Source organism: Lucilia cuprina, chromosome 6, assembly GCF_022045245.1.
Source record: "Lucilia cuprina isolate Lc7/37 chromosome 6, ASM2204524v1, whole genome shotgun sequence".
Lineage (NCBI taxonomy): Eukaryota > Metazoa > Arthropoda > Insecta > Diptera > Calliphoridae > Lucilia > Lucilia cuprina.
The window spans coordinates 46580781-46597091 of NC_060954.1; the positions used below are offsets into that span (position 1 = coordinate 46580781).

Sequence of the window (16311 nt, forward strand, 5' to 3'; positions counted from 1 at the left end):
AATCGATGTAATTGTTCAGTTTTTTTCACAAAGAGCCGGCGAATTGGTTATCGCATTTATCAAAGTGTTAAAACGGCTTAACGCAAATTGTAATTGCTGAACGTATTCGATAGAGTTGTTAAGTTTTTCTTACAATGAGCCTCTGAATTGGCGATTGTGAATGATATAGAGCTTGCTTTCTTTGATCTCTTTCATTGAAAGAGATCTCTTAGTAGAGTCTTGCATTGCGATCAAATTTGAGGTAATGATATATCAAGTAATGATCTACTGTGGTAACGATTAGAAACTGTTCGCTCTGATGATACAAATCATGGTCTGATTTAAGCAGGAATTCCTACAATATCTCCGTGAATTGCTGATCGCAAATCTAAATTGTTGATCATGTTCAGTTGTTCTGTTTTTCCACAAAAGCCTTCTAAATTGTCGATTGTGAATGATATAGAGCTTGCTTTTAATTACTTCTCTTAAATATATGTAATTTCAAATAATCTTATGTAATATTACATCGAATGGAAATCGATCATTAAGCCGAGTTTTACGTTGTTGATACAATAATGTAATTTAAAAATATCTGGATATTACATTGAGTTGAAGCCTATCTGCTTGCTTTCGATCCATTACATTGATTTTATTAAGTAAATAATTATCTATTTTAGTTATGTAATAATCTCTGAGTTTAATAGTGTTAATAATTCGAACTGGTGATCGTTTTCTGATGATCTTTAATGATCTTTTTATTTCTTTGTATACTTGCATTTAACACGATCAATTTCGTAAAACAATAAATCGAATTAGGAGAGAGCTTAGTTGCGAAAAGTGCAAATAACTCTTTTGATCTTTAGTTGTTGTCGCAACAAATTGAACTTTGAACTTTTCAAATCTTCGCCTTAAGTTCTGTAAAGTTCCAAATAAAACTGACGATAGACAACAATCAATCCTTTATGTATTGAACTTTATGACAAAGACTTTCGAACGTACCTTAGAGCGTAGTTAAATAATACGATTATAAATCAGTAACCACTAAACTATGCCCTGGTAATGCAAGCAGTAAATAACAAATTCAAAAAAAGCATTCAATGTCTCAAATTCGGTAAACTATTTAAATTACCCCAACCAGACTTAAATAAAAATGAATCTTAAATTTTGATTATTTTGAGTTATTTTTCTAATAAAAACCACTCATTATACTCTCGATCTTTTTTGAAATTTTCGCTAGAATTTTTCTTATCAGTATTTGTGTTTTCTTTCTTATATTCGAATTTCGAGTGTACAATAAAAACAAAAAGAAATGAAAACAAAATTAAAAAGTCGTTGTTTTTTTTTTCCTTCTTCTTCTTTGAACTTACTGCGTTCGCACTTATTGAATCATTGGGATTTTACATATATTTTTACACACAATTAAAAGACAATTTCAGTTTTAGTTGATGTAACAGTCTGCCAAGTGTTATTGTTTGTTTGAAATATATTAAGTAGTTTATAAAATAATTAAAGTAATAAATAAATAAAAAAATATATGATTTCTAAAAATAGAACATGATTCGGTATTTTTTTCTGTTGTTAGTGTTTCAATTTTAAACAGATAAGATAGTTTTAATATTTATTTAAAGAAATTATACAAAATTTTGTAAGAAAAGTCATGGAGTGTAAACATTAACAAATAATTTAAATTTAAGGTTTTTGTCTTAGCTAAACTTTAATGATCATTTTGAAGAATTCTATTTTTATTTGCCATAAAACTCTACTGTTGTATTAATACCTCGGGAACGTTGACTTTTCAGAATGACTATGGAGGAATTACTTTTCTTCAACGGTCTAGTATATGTGGCCACAGCACCTGAACTATTGGTAAAATGATCGAACACATAAATGGCTGTTACATTTTTGCCTTTGACCTTAGAGCCCTTAAAATGAAAAAAAAAAAACATTAAATTTGTGTTTCTCTGTGTATTATCTCAAGATCACTTACTACTTTTGGATAAACTACATATATTTCCTGTATAAAATCCTTTATAGGGAAACGTAGCACATGTTCAAGATATAACATATGATCGATAGTGGAATTGCGTCTACCCCATGCTAAAGATCTGGCCCCAGATAAAGCGATCAAAGTGAGAATAAAACAAAAACTTAAAAGAAAACGCATTTTTTTATTGTAATGCAATTCTTGTTTGAAGGAAATATAAAATCGAATGTTTCTTTAAGAAGATGTCTAAATGAACTGAGGTTTTTGAATTAATTACATTCTGTGAGAAAACTACTGCGGTTAGAGGGATTTTCCATAAAATGTTAAGAATAGTTCTTTTTTATTAGAACCAATGGAACCAATAATCAATACCTTGTCATCAGTTTATTGCGATCAGTTTAGCATCATAATACTAGATCGAATTAAGATTATAAGATTAAGATCTGCTTGTATGGTCGCTAGTTGAGAAGGATTCAAAGAAATAGTTTGATTCCCAAGTTTCTTAGATGTTTACGGATCCGTTCTATCCATATGTATTCCTCGTTTGCTATAAATTTGGAAAGTTAAAGATTGAGTTGAGATTACATTAGAGATCACGTTAAGATCATGATCGGTCTGTTGTATTCATGGTTTACGATTAATGATGACTATTAAGAGGTCTACTTTGAGTAGATCATTTCTTATGTTCAATATCTTGGTTTGCTATCAATGGTGAGTATAGAGAGAGAGATCGTGTTGAAACAGAAACGATCAGTATCAGTATGTATGCATTCCCTGTTTGCGATCAATGATAAGTATTAATAGATCAATCCGAGGAAGAAATTTACGTTTTTGAGCAGATCATTTCTTACGATCAGTATAAATGCATTCCTGGTTTAAGATCAATAATAGATCGGATTGAGACAGACATTTATTTTTCATATGTATTCTTGGCTTGCGATCAACAAATAGGTATCCACGCTTATCAATTACTCTTGATAGCATTACAATAAAGATCGGTTTGTAGGGTCTGCAATTTAGAAAGATGCAAAGAGCATATTTGATATTTATATGGCTTTAGACTTTGTTGGATGCAATCCTAGTTTACTATCAATTGATTGATTTCAGACACGTTTGAATATATCATTTCTTACGATCATTTACAGTAAGAATGTATTCGCTCTTTGCGATCAATGATGATTGTTAATAGATAGAATTGTGACAGAAAATTAAACCTTTGAGTAGATCACTTCTTAAGATCAGTATGGATCCATACCTAGGTTTTGATCGATGGTGAAAAATCAACATCTTTTAGTAGATAATTTCTTAGGATCAGTATCAAAAGTATGCATTCCTGGTTTACGATCAATGCTGAGTATTACTAGATCAAATTGAGACAGAAATTTACGTCTTTGAATAGATTATTTTTTACGATCAGTATCGATATGTATGCATTCACGCTTTGCGATCAATAATGAGCATTAATAGACCAAATATAATTTTTAATAGATCGAAAAAGGACAGATCTGTTTGTGAACCCTAGACCCTATATAAAGACCATTTAAGTTCTTAGCATTTCGTAATGCTTACATTCAACTAAGATATAAAACTTTTTTTCTTAAATCAAAATTTATTAAAAAATTATATCAAACACAAATATTCAAAAAACAATTATTTAATATTGAAAAATTAAGAACTCCACACATCTAACATTTCCAACATTTGCCATAAATTTCAACCGTAGAATTAATGCCTTGTGACTTTTGACCATTTAAAATAACCGTAGTTGTATTGTAAAGAACACCATTGAGTCTCTGTAGCCCTTCAATATGTGTGGGTATAGCACCAGAGCTATTGGTAAAATGATCATAAACATATACGGCCGTTACATTATACCTTGGATTGGTAATCTAAATGCAGAATAGATATTGTAAATATATTGTAAATCAATTAACAAAGTATATATATATAATATATATTTTCAACTCACATGGGATACTTTTGTATGGATTGAGCGTGATTTGATGGGAAAACGTACGATATTTCTACGATATAATAACTGATCCTTATACTGACGTTTGCCCCATTTAATGGATTTGCCCAAAGCTAAAGTTGACAAAGCCAAAATGAAACATAAACTTATAAGAAATTTCATTTTTAAAATTTCTTAATTGCACTCAATATTACGATTTTAAAAATGATTAAGAAATGTATAAAGATTCTACAATTTTTTTCCTTTTATAGCCACATTATAGCAACTGTAATCTTAATGTAGTTTAATACATCTATATTATTTTAAAAACTGTTAACTTCATACCACAATAATGAGTTTTAAAATATATCTCGATGTTGCTACAAATATGACTCAAGTTTGGTACATTCGATGCGTAATTGACTATTAAAGGATTCGAAATCATTTTAAATGGTGAAACATCTTATTTTTTCATAAAGAAAACATTCATTGATAATTTTAGATAAATATTTTGATAAATTTACAAAAGCTAGTCTAGTCTGTAGTCCAAAAAGCTAGTCTAGTCTGTAGTCCAGCCTATAGTATAGTCTAGTCTGTAGTCTCGTCTATATGCTAGTCCATAGTCCAGTCTATAAGTAGTCCAGTCCACAGTCAAGTCAATAATCTAGTCAATAGTCTAGTCTATAGTCTAGTCTATAGTCTAGTCTATAGTCTAGTCTATAGTCTAGTCTATAGTCTAGTCTATAGTCCAGTCTATAGTTTAGTCTATAGTTTAGTCTATAGTCTAGTCTATAGTCTAGTCTATAGTCTAGTCTATAGTCTAGTCTATAGTCTAGTCTATAGTCTAGTCTATAGTCTAGTCTATAGTCTAGTCTATAGTCTAGTCTATAGTCTAGTCTATAGTCTAGTCTATAGTCTAGTCTATAGTCTAGTCTATAGTCTAGTCTATAGTCTAGTCTATAGTCTAGTCTATAGTCTAGTCTATAGTCTAGTCTATAGTCTAGTCTATAGTCTAGTCTATAGTCTAGTCTATAGTCTAGTCTATAGTCTAGTCTATAGTCTAGTCTATAGTCTAGTCTATAGTCTAGTCTATAGTCTAGTCTATAGTCTAGTCTAGTCTATAGTCTAGTCTATAGTCTAGTCTATAGTCTAGTCTATAGTCTAGTCTATAGTCTAGTCTATAGTCTAGTCTATAGTCTAGTCTATAGTCTAGTCTATAGTCTAGTCTATAGTCTAGTCTATAGTCTAGTCTATAGTCTAGTCTATAGTCTAGTCTATAGTCTAGTCTATAGTCTAGTCTATAGTCTAGTCTATAGTCTAGTCTATAGTCTAGTCTATAGTCTAGTCTATAGTCTAGTCTATAGTCTAGTCTATAGTCTAGTCTATAGTCTAGTCTATAGTCTAGTCTATAGTCTAGTCTATAGTCTAGTCTATAGTCTAGTCTATAGTCTAGTCTATAGTCTAGTCTATAGTCTAGTCTATAGTCTAGTCTATAGTCTAGTCTATAGTCTAGTCTATAGTCTAGTCTATAGTCTAGTCTATAGTCTAGTCTATAGTCTAGTCTATAGTCTAGTCTATAGTCTAGTCTATAGTCTAGTCTATAGTCTAGTCTATAGTCTAGTCTATAGTCTAGTCTATAGTCTAGTCTATAGTCTAGTCTATAGTCTAGTCTATAGTCTAGTCTATAGTCTAGTCTATAGTCTAGTCTATAGTCTAGTCTATAGTCTAGTCTATAGTCTAGTCTATAGTCTAGTCTATAGTCTAGTCTATAGTCTAGTCTATAGTCTAGTCTATAGTCTAGTCTATAGTCTAGTCTATAGTCTAGTCTATAGTCTAGTCTATAGTCTAGTCTATAGTCTAGTCTATAGTCTAGTCTATAGTCTAGTCTATAGTCTAGTCTATAGTCTCTAGTCTATAGTCTAGTCTATAGTCTAGTCTATAGTCTAGTCTATAGTCTAGTCTATAGTCTAGTCTATAGTCTAGTCTATAGTCTAGTCTATAGTCTAGTCTATAGTCTAGTCTATAGTCTAGTCTATAGTCTAGTCTATAGTCTAGTCTATAGTCTAGTCTATGGTCTAGACTATAGACTAGTCTATAGTCTAGTCTATAGTCTAGTCTATAGTCTAGTCTATAGTCTAGTCTATAGTCTAGTCTATAGTCCAGTCTATAGTCTAGTCTATAGTCTAGTCTATAGTCTAGTCTATAGTCTAGTCTATAGTCTAGTCTATAGTCTAGTCTATAGTCTAGTCTATAGTCTAGTCTATAGTCTAGTCTATAGTCTAGTCTATAGTCTAGTCTATAGTCTAGTCTATAGTCTAGTCTATAGTCTAGTCTATAGTCTAGTCTATAGTCTAGTCTATAGTCTAGTCTATAGTCTAGTCTATAGTCTAGTCTATAGTCTAGTCTATAGTCTAGTCTATAGTCTAGTCTATAGTCTAGTCTATAGTCTAGTCTATAGTCTAGTCTATAGTCTAGTCTATAGTCTAGTCTATAGTCTAGTCTATAGTCTAGTCTATAGTCTATAGTCTAGTCTATAGTCTAGTCTATAGTCTAGTCTATAGTCTAGTCTATAGTCTAGTCTATAGTCTAGTCTATTGTCTAGTCTATAGTCTAGTCTATAGTCTAGTCTATAGTCTAGTCTATAGTCTAGTCTATAGTCTAGTCTATAGTCTAGTCTATAGTCTAGTTTATATCTAGTCTATAGTCTAGTCTATAGTCTAGTCTATAGTCTAGTCTATAGTCTAGTCTATAGTCTAGTCTATAGTCTAGTCTATAGTCTAGTCTATAGTCTAGTTTATAGTCTAGTCTATAGTCTAGTCTATAGTCTAGTCTATAGTCTAGTCTATAATCTAGTCTATAGTCTAGTCTATAGTCTAGTCTATAGTCTAGTCTATAGTCTAGTCTATAGTCTAGTCTATAGTCTAGTCTATAGTCTAGCCTATAGTCTAGTCTATAGTCTAGTCTATAGTCTAGTCTATAGTCTAGTCTATAGTCTAGTCTTTAGTCTATTCTATAGTCTAGTCTATAGTCTAGTCTATAGTCTAGTCTATAGTCTAGTCTATAGTCTAGTCTATAGTAATATTTTTATTATCATGTTTTTTAACAAAATTGACAGCTTTTGTTAAAAAATTAAACGATTGAGAAAAATATTTAATGAAATATTTAATATTTTTTTATTAAATTTAATCAATAATTATTTTCATATATACAAAGTTTGTTTTTTCTAGATTATATAATGATAATGAAATTATTTGTATTACTGAATAAATTCGGTTATGCAGATAACTGAATTGTTCCTTTTCTGGCACAAATATTTAGTCTTTGCCGTAAAATTCCACTGTCGAGTTAATACCAGCAGAACGTTGTCCTCTCAAAATAACCGTAGCCGAATCTAAACGACCTTCAATATCTTTTTCCACCCCATAGGCTAGTACAGGTATTGTATCAGATGAATCTCTATTATAAACCCAAATGTCAACAATTTCTTCATTTGTAGCAGCTTCACCCTTAAATTATTGACATTAAAAATAATTGAAAATTTGTTCTTGTTATTTAAAAACTCAATAACTTACATCTTTAGGATAGGCCACATAGACGTCCTGAGCGAAACCTTGTATGGGTTCACGAATAACGTTTACACGATATAATAGCTTATTGCCAACACCTTTACCCCATTTGACGGGATTGGCCTGTGATAAACAGGCCAATGTTAGGATTAATGCAAAACTTTGAAAAAATTTCATATTTTTTTATTAATTAAAGGAGATTTATGTTAAACTTAAAAGCTGTTTAACACAACTGATTCAAAACCATGGATTTTCTTTCTTTATATAGTGTTCATAATGTATGCATTTTTTTTTAACTCTGGTTTGAGAGTGAAATTTTCATAAAGACGGAATTTTTTTAACAAAAACCCACACATCCCTTTGCATTTATTATCAGTTGTTGCTGATTTTTGCTGGTGTGGTTACAGTCCGTTCTTATATTGGACAAATATGTTAAGTCCAATTTTTAAAACTTTATTTTTTGGAAATTTAATCTTTTAATTTAGTTTTCTTTTGGACTAGAGACTTTATTCTTTATATATTAAAAAATTGCATACATGAAGTTAATCTAATTGGCAAATAAAACATCCCGTTGAACGTGCTTTGCAGTTCAATCTATACTTTTACCTATAAAAACAACATACCTACATACTGTAAACTAATCATCGTATATTAGAGTATTTTATGGGAAACCCCTTTGTTAACTGAAACAAATTTCTTCAGAAATTGAGTTTTCTTTGAATATATTTATGATTTATTTTGTAACAATTATTGCAAAAGTTTAGAAATAGTTAAGTTCATGTGCAGTTGTAGTTCAGTTCTAGTTCAGTTCTAGTTCAGTTCCAGTTCTAGTTCAGTTCTAGTTCAGTTCTAGTTCAGTTCTAGTTCAGTTCTAGTTTAGTTCTAGTTCAGTTCTAGTTCAGTTCTAGTTCAGTTCTAGTTCAGTTCTAGTTCAGTCAGTTCTAGTTCAGTTCTAGTTCAGTTCTAGTTCAGTTCTAGTTCAGTTCTAGTTCAGTTCTAGTTCAGTTCTAGTTCAGTTCTAGTTCAGTTCTAGTTCAGTTCTAGTTCAGTTCTAGTTCAGTTCTAGTTCAGTTCTAGCTCAGTTCTAGTTCAGTTCAGTTCTAGCTCAGTTCTAGTTCAGTTCTAGTTCAATTCTAGTTCAGTTCTAGTTCAGTTCTAGTTCAGTTCTAGTTCAGTTCTAGTTCAGTTCTAGTTCAGTTCTAGTTCAGTTCTAGTTCAGTTCTAGTTCAGTTCTAGTTCAGTTCTAGTTCAGTTCTAGTTCAGTTCTAGTTCAGTTCTAGTTCAGTTCTAGTTCAGTTCTAGTTCAGTTCTAGTTCAGTTCTAGTTCAGTTCTAGTTCAGTTCTAGTTCGGTTCTAGTTCAGTTCTAGTTCAGTTCTAGTTCAGTTCTAGTTCAGTTCTAGTTCAGTTTTAGTTCAGTTCTAGTTCAGTTCTAGTTCAGTTCTAGTTCAGTTCTAGTTCAGTTCTAGTTCAGTTCTAGTTCAGTTCTAGTTCAGTTCTAGTTCAGTTCTAGTTCAGTTCTAGTTCAGCTCTAGTTAAGTTCTAGTTAAGTTCTAGTTAAGTTCTAGTTCAGTTCTAGTTCAGTTCTAGTTCAGTTCTAGTTCTAGTTCAGTTCTAGTTCAGTTCTAGTTCAGTTCTAGTTCAGTTCTAGTTCAGTTCTAGTTCAGTTCTAGTTCAGTTCTAGTTCAGTTCTAGTTAAGTTCTAGATAAGTTTTAGTTCAGTTCTAGTTCAGTTCTAGTTCAGTTCTAGTTCAGTTCTAGTTCAGTTCTAGTTCAGTTCTAGTTCAGTTCTAGTTCAGTTCTAGTTCAGTTCTAGTTCAGTTCTAGTTCAGTTCTAGTTAAGTTCTAGTTCAGTTCTAGTTAAGTTTTAGTTAAGTTTTAGTTAAGTTTTAGTTAAGTTTTAGTTAAGTTTTAGTTCAGTTCTAGTTCAGTTCTAGTTTAGTTCTAGTTTAGTTATAGTTCAGTTTATGTCTGGAAATTTCTATTAGTCGTTTTGTTTACTATTTAACTGTTTAATGGAAGATTAAAAAGTTAAAAATAAAAAGTAAACATTTGTGGTAATTATAATTATAAGATACTCCATGACTAATGCGGCACAAATAAAATAAAAGTAAAAACACTTAAAGGGTGTTGCAAAAAATATGTGAAAAATTTATTGAATAATATTAGGAAAATCTATAAAGTTTTGAAAAAAATAGTAGAATTTTGAGAAGTGGCAAATTGGTGTCTAAGGTATGTTTAGAGTGGCTTTCTTAAAATTATGAAATTATATTTTTTTTTAGTTCCAAGTAAAAAAGAATTTCTTACTAAAATTACATTTCAAGTATTATTTTCAAATTCACAGAAATCCTCAAAAAACTTTCTATATATATGATAAAATTAGAACTGTTATCAAAACATTAGGAGTATTCAAAATAGATTGCAATAATAAAGAAATCTTATAGTTTACAAACGATAATACAAGTAAAGAAATTCAGCTTTATTTGAATGGCCCTGCTAATATTAGAAAACTGTAGATAACCGGCAATAAGTGTGTACGTATTACTGATTAAGAACAAAATAATATAACAAAAAATATATAAGTCCCAAATAAAAATCACCGTCTCTTTAATTAAATTGATATGATAATAATACCTAAAGACTAAAATAATTCCCATATAGTTATCAATTTAATTCAGATTGTTCAAATCAAAGTGTTTTTTTGTTTTAGTATAAAAACATTTGCAATTTCCCTAAACATCAGCAGTATTAGAAAAGCACTAAAAACCGCAGAACTCTATAGCACCATGAAATTCTTAATAACTTTCTGTTTGATTGCCTCTTTGGCCACAGTTGCCTGGACCAGCAGTGCTTCATGGGGTAAACGTTATTCCAATGATTATCTTTTGTATCGTGAAAATGTTGTACGTACACCCCTTAATGGTAATTACTGGAATGTAAATGTTGCTTTCCCCAAGTCGGTAAGTAGTGCCAGCTGTTATATATATTAAAGATTTATATTTTAATTTATTGTTTCTTTTTTTGGATTTAGGGTCAAGGTAATACCAGAAATATTACTGCCATTTATGTCTTTGATCGTTTTACCAACAGTTCTGGTGCCCAACCATCTTTGTGGTCTGGTGGTCCCGGTTACAAATTTGCCACTGTCAATTTGAAGAGTCAATATTCGAGAGGTATTAACTCTACTGTTGAATTCTATGGCAGATAAATGATAATGACGAATGTGATATTAGTTGATAATAATGACAATGAACAAGTGAAAAAATAAATTGTAAAGCAAATACAAATTTTGATTTTTGATTAATTAATAATGAATGGATTTTGGGAGATTTAAGGGAGTAAAATAAATTTAAATCAACCTATAGGTTAGGTTGATAGGAGGATGTATACTACATCAAATCCGAAAATCCAAAAATTGTTGTGCGCTCCTTATCATGAGAAAAAAAGAAATTGAATGAATTATTTTTCAGTGTTCAGAAACTCAGTTTCCTGAACGTAATTCCTAAGAATCTTTTAATCAGTGTTAGTCGGGAATGTTTTTTTCCGGAAGAACATCACTTCCAAGATACTTGGATCTAACTTCGACGATTGTCTGCTGTGCTCCAGAGTTCACTGTCCTCACCCTATGCTCTACATACGTCTGAATCCGCACGTCCAATTTTGCATAAATGTACTCGTAATCCAGTGTGAGTCCACTCAGAATACGTATTATATTACTAACTTCAGACTCGCTCATTTTGAGGAGATTTTTCGTCTTGCTCTCATCAGGGTCACCCCATAGGATTTTCGTGGTTCTACCCACAGTTTCATAATTTCAAGAAGTCTTATAGGATTCTCTCACCCATATTTATAGTTCAGCTTTTGTTGCGTCGAATTGCGTTTTGCGTTTCTCCGGTTAACTGCCTCGAGCACTCTACCCTTTAAAGCTATTATATACGCTCTTTCGTTTCCGACTACACCCGAGTGGGCGGGTAAGATGGAAGAGTATTCAGTAAAAGCTTTCTTAGAATCCAATACGGTCTTAGATTCAGTTCTATCTCCTGATATTTCCCTAATTGCCAACTGGCTGTCGGTAAATATATTAAGCGCTGTGGGCGTCAAAACAAACCAAAAATTGGTTCATAATCAACTTTATCTACCAGGAAAAAGTAATTTTTCATAACATTAAGTGCGATTCTATTAGTTAGTAAGTTAGTTCGAAAGGAGGATGTACATCATATCCGAAGAAAAACACGTAGGCCTCTATCGCTCCTTAACCAGTGCCTCAAGTGGGAATCGAAACCAACACCTCCGGTCTACCGGACTAGAACACTAACCACTAACCTACAGGAGGCCCGTTCTTACCGTGACTTCGGTCGTCGGTTCTTACCGTGACTTCGGTCGTCGGTTCTTACCGTGACTTCGGTCGCCTGTTCTTACAGTGACTTCGGTCGCCTGTTCTTACCGTGACTTTGGTCGCCTGTTCTTACCGTGATCATTCTACTACAAACTGTACAAATCGTCAATAAGGTTTCATACTAATTGTGTAGTTTGTCGCTTTAATTGTATTTACAATAGCAAACACTTAAGAATGACTAATAGAATACAATTCACTATAAATAATAACAATTCTCATAATTACTCCAACAACTTGCCGACTGGCTATTATAAAATACTTTGTAGACCAACTGACTAAATTTGATATCAATAACTGATAAACAATTTCTAAGTAAAACAAAAAAATGGAAAAGCTAACAATAGCTACCAATCAATATAAAGGAAATTTTAATAATTATTTTAATCGATAACAAAATTACCAATAAAACAATTAAAACTCAAGAAAAAAAAACTTATTTACCTGCAAATTATTAAAAAAGAAGACAAAACAATAAATATTCCATAGAAATTAGAAATTTTCTATTGCCAACAAACCACCAGCAGCCATTTTACTCAGGATATTTACTCAGTTAAATAATAATAACAATATGATGAAAATGCTGTAGTGTTTTTGTGGCTCTATTTGCCAAATAACGCTTTAGCCATTAGCAGGTTTTGTGAAGGGGGAAAACATAATCGCACAGCTATTCTAGTACTAAATGAAGCTATTGTTGGCTCGACGACCTTTGCCAATATTTAGCTGCCGGCCGATGTTATATATCCCAAGAGTGTAAGTTAAGTTTGGTGACTTTTGTGTATGGATTTGGTACAGGCATGGATATTTAGAATTTTTTCTCGTGAAATGAAATGAACTAGACTGAACTAGAACTGAACTAGAACTGAACTAGAACTGAACTAGGACTGAACTAGAACTGAACTAGAACTGAACTAGAACTGAACTAGAACTGAACTAGAACTGAACTAGAACTGAACTAGAACTGAACTAGAACTGAACTAGAACTGAACTAGAACTGAAGTAGAACTGTACTAAAAGCGAACTGGATGATACGATGATATTACCAAAGTTACCATCTCTGATTAATGTTGCAACATTTACAATGTTTATGTAAAATATCAATTGAGTTCCGGTGTATGTGTGTGCTTCTACTGTATTTTTGTTTTTAGGGTCATACCAATAACCGCACCATTACGGCCATTTTTATTTATGATCATTACACAAAATACCTCTGGCGCTGCTGGCAGCTTGTGGTCCGGTGGTCCTGGTTATAAATTAGCCACTGTCAATTTGAAATCACAATATGGCCAAGATATGTATGTTTATATGAATACTACTATTGACATTTTTTTGTAAGGAAAATATATGGAATAATTAAATGAAACTTTATTAAACAATAATAATAAAAAACTTATGATCACATTGGTTTTATTAAAAATTAAAAAAATGTATATTTGTAATATAGAGTTTTTTTAATTTATTAAAAAATTAATTAATTAAATAAATTAATTGCTTTGTAGCAGATTTTATGTGTAAAAGAAATAAAATACATTTTATTTAAAGAGTTTTTTGTCTTAATTATTTACACAACAAAAATTATTATCAACAAAAGTTTAAAAGTTTGTAAAAACAAAATATTATAATCCACTACAAATTTATGCACTTAAATGATTTATAAATATAAATAAAAAAAATATGTAAATAATTTATAAAATATGCCAATATTCCAATTATATTGAACTATATAAAAATGTTTAATCTAAAACTTATACTATATATATGCCTATAAATATGTGACAAATTATGAAAATTATTTGTGCGTATGCTGTAATTAGTCCAGCACAATGGGGGTATTCACAGTTTCATAATTTAAAGTAATTTAAAAACATACATTCTATATATTCTATTATTAGTGCATACAACGTTCTATGAATACACCTTCACTTTCAAAAATGTTCCCAAATTGTTTTTCAATTATTTATTTAATTGCAATGCTATTTTTTCATTTAGAATTTAACTCAACTCATTAAAATGCATAAAATTTGCACTTGAACATAAAGGTTTTTCAAAAACTTATACATGAATATAATTAAAATAATTTTAATTTATTTCAAAAAAATTGATAACATAATGCACATGTACAAACAAAATATTTAATATAGAATTTTTAGCACAAAATTAAACCAAAAAACAAAAATAAATAAAACACATTCATAAATATCTGGTAAAATTAAAAAGTCAAAGTTGTTGAAAAAAAGAAACAATTTAAAATACAATGTATTTAATATGATTAATTAAAAGAGATTTTGAAAAAAAAATTATTTTAAATAAAACAACAACAAGTAGAGTGTTTTAATACATTTTGGGTGATAAAAAAGCGAAAATTTTATTTTGGGGCTAATAGAATCATGAAATTAATCAATGTTTAAAGAAGAAGGTTTTGTTTTGCGGAAACAAGTTTTAGTAATGTGCAATGTTAGTTCCAGTTCTAGTTCTATTCCAGTTCTGTTCTAGTTCTAGTTCTGTTCTAGTTCTGTTCTAGTTCTGTTCTAGTTCTGTTCTAGTTCTGTTCTAGTTCTGTTCTAGTTCTGTTCTAGTTCTGTTCTAGTTCTGTTCTAGTTCTGTTCTAGTTCTGTTCTAGTTCTGTTCTAGTTCTGTTCTAGTTCTGTTCTAGTTCTAGTTCTGTTATGATTCTCTCTCTTCTAGTTCTATTTAAGTTCAGTTCTGAGCTATAAAGATTTGTCACTCTCAGAATTGTAAATATTCCATTTTAAAACCATTTGCCTTATAAAAATGATATAGTTTTCTTTTACAAACTTTTCTTGTTTTGTTAAATATTTTACATTCAATTTAGTTTATTTTATTTAGTTTTAAATAAAAAAAAACGAAATAAACAAAAAACTGACTAATTGAAAACAAATTGTATTTTTACGATCGATCATAAAAATTCTCTACTTTTTTTAACTAGTTTCCGTGATAAAATCTGTCAATAAATAATACAGAAAATGTGAAAAAATAAACAATCAAGCCAAACAATCAACCAAACAACTCTCTATGACAATGACAAGAAAGACTCTATGAAAAGTATTTAAACACACACACACACACACACACACGAAAAGAAAATAATAATGTTGTAACCAGCAGGAAAGATTTACGATTGTAATAAATAATCTATAAAGTAAAGAACTGTCTAACAAACAAACAAATTTTTTATACAAACATTATAAAACTTAAAAAAAAAACTCTAAATGTAAAGAAAGTTTCCTATTTACTTGCCACATACAAGATTGGAAACTTGCAGATCGACAAAAAGAAAGAAAAAACGAAACTAGAGTCATGTTAACAAATTGAAAATGTAATTTTTTACGACAATTTAAAGTGGCTGATATAGTTGATATAAACAAAATACGATTGAAATAACAATTAAACATCAACAAATCTTTAACTCACGACATTTATAGACCTGTCTAATGCATGCATGAATAACTACCGAATGACTGACTAACTGCATTGCTTGCCTCTAAGTTTGGTATGCTATGCATGCTTGCACAAGTAAATCATTTTTTGCCTGTTCTCTGTATTATAGTTTGAATTTAAAACAAATATTTAAAATCCCCAATAAAATTGTATGAACCTTTTTTAATAGACATCATAAAAATAGAAAAAAATGGTTTAATGAAGTACAATAAAAGGATTCTTCATTTAGGCTTCCGAGTGTCTTTGATTGACTCAAAACACTATTTGTGAAAGGACTTTTAACTAATTTTGATTTTTTGGTAATCATTTAAGCTGTTTCTTTGTGTTACAAACATCGGCTCAAACACATAATACATTCGCAGCATTATAGCGCTTGCAGGTTATAATAAAAACTATAACAACTATAAAATTCATGCCACTCGTGTTTTGGATATGCAACATATGTTTCTGTATAAATTAAAAAAAAAAAAATTGTATGCACGTAGTTGTTGCCATTGTTATTGTTGACAATTATTACAACTTATTTTTAGAGTTGTTTTTATTATGATTTACATAAATATGTTTTATTTTTATTTATTCTCTACCATGAATATAATTTTATTTTAACAACATAAATATGTTTTTATATGGAAAATATTGTTTAAAAAAATGCATATAAATACATAAATATTTGGAAAACTGCATAAATTTGTCAGTATTCCATGTTTCGATAACGTTCGATCGTTATCAATTTATAAATATTATTATTTGCTTTATGAGAATATGCTACATAAACATGTTGCAACATGTTAAGTTAACAAAGTTCTTAAAGTTCAAATGTATGGAGAGTGTGCTAAAGACGTAAGTTTTATAAAGTAGAAAGCGAATGGAAAGCAAACTAACTAACTAACTAACTAACTAACTAACTAACTAACTAACTAACTAACTAACTAACTAACTAACTAACTAACTAACTAACTAACTAACTAACTAACTAACTAA

At 30.2% G+C, this 16311-nt stretch overlaps 5 protein-coding genes across 9 annotated transcripts in view; 1 reads left to right on the forward strand and 4 right to left on the reverse strand.

Moving 5' to 3' along the window:
* The window catches only part of LOC124420761 (protein Wnt-5-like), a 128123-nt gene that overhangs the window by 14714 nt on the left and 97098 nt on the right, over window positions 1-16311 (reverse strand). The gene's annotated exons all lie outside the window — the stretch shown is intronic.
* On the reverse strand, window positions 1585-2358 carry LOC124420763. Of its 2 annotated transcripts, XM_046954862.1 has the most exons (3): window positions 2336-2358; window positions 1967-2126; window positions 1585-1901 (listed from the first exon to the last, which is right to left on the reverse strand). In XM_046954862.1, exons 1-3 carry the CDS (start codon window positions 2341-2343, stop codon window positions 1722-1724), a joined length of 348 nt encoding a protein of 115 aa, XP_046810818.1. In that variant the 5' UTR covers window positions 2344-2358; the 3' UTR covers window positions 1585-1721. The 2 variants fall into 2 exon arrangements, with proteins under 2 accessions (XP_046810818.1, XP_046810817.1); XM_046954861.1 differs by lacking the exon at window positions 2336-2358 and having other exon boundaries at window positions 1967-2226.
* LOC111686874 lies at window positions 3497-4159 on the reverse strand. Its single transcript, XM_023449268.2, has 2 exons — window positions 3933-4159; window positions 3497-3852 (listed from the first exon to the last, which is right to left on the reverse strand). The coding sequence occupies exons 1-2, from the start codon at window positions 4095-4097 to the stop codon at window positions 3649-3651; spliced, it is 369 nt and encodes a 122-aa protein (XP_023305036.2). The 5' UTR covers window positions 4098-4159; the 3' UTR covers window positions 3497-3648.
* On the reverse strand, window positions 7064-7726 carry LOC111686873. The gene is made up of 2 exons (XM_023449267.2): window positions 7487-7726; window positions 7064-7420 (listed from the first exon to the last, which is right to left on the reverse strand). The coding sequence occupies exons 1-2, from the start codon at window positions 7655-7657 to the stop codon at window positions 7229-7231; spliced, it is 363 nt and encodes a 120-aa protein (XP_023305035.2). The 5' UTR covers window positions 7658-7726; the 3' UTR covers window positions 7064-7228.
* Window positions 10192-10765, forward strand: LOC111686871. Its single transcript, XM_023449264.2, has 2 exons — window positions 10192-10438; window positions 10510-10765. Exons 1-2 carry the CDS (start codon window positions 10265-10267, stop codon window positions 10684-10686), a joined length of 351 nt encoding a protein of 116 aa, XP_023305032.2. The 5' UTR covers window positions 10192-10264; the 3' UTR covers window positions 10687-10765.

What these genes read in the sequence shown, in the direction of transcription:
- LOC124420763 (XM_046954861.1), bottom strand. Translation starts at nt 2,143, where the DNA reads ATGCGTTTTCTTTTAAGTTTTTGTTTTATTCTCACTTTGATCGCTTTA. An exon ending in ATGTAGTTTATCCAAAAGTA is followed by an intron (nt 1,902 to 1,966) that starts GTAAGTGATCTT and finishes TTTCATTTTAAG; the next exon opens with GGCTCTAAGGTCAAAGGCAA.
- LOC111686873 (XM_023449267.2), bottom strand. Translation starts at nt 7,657, where the DNA reads ATGAAATTTTTTCAAAGTTTTGCATTAATCCTAACATTGGCCTGTTTA. An exon ending in ATGTGGCCTATCCTAAAGAT is followed by an intron (nt 7,421 to 7,486) that starts GTAAGTTATTGA and finishes CAATAATTTAAG; the next exon opens with GGTGAAGCTGCTACAAATGA.
- LOC111686874 (XM_023449268.2), bottom strand. Translation starts at nt 4,097, where the DNA reads ATGAAATTTCTTATAAGTTTATGTTTCATTTTGGCTTTGTCAACTTTA. An exon ending in TCCATACAAAAGTATCCCAT is followed by an intron (nt 3,853 to 3,932) that starts GTGAGTTGAAAA and finishes TTCTGCATTTAG; the next exon opens with ATTACCAATCCAAGGTATAA.
- LOC111686871 (XM_023449264.2), top strand. Translation starts at nt 10,265, where the DNA reads ATGAAATTCTTAATAACTTTCTGTTTGATTGCCTCTTTGGCCACAGTT. An exon ending in ATGTTGCTTTCCCCAAGTCG is followed by an intron (nt 10,439 to 10,509) that starts GTAAGTAGTGCC and finishes TTTTGGATTTAG; the next exon opens with GGTCAAGGTAATACCAGAAA.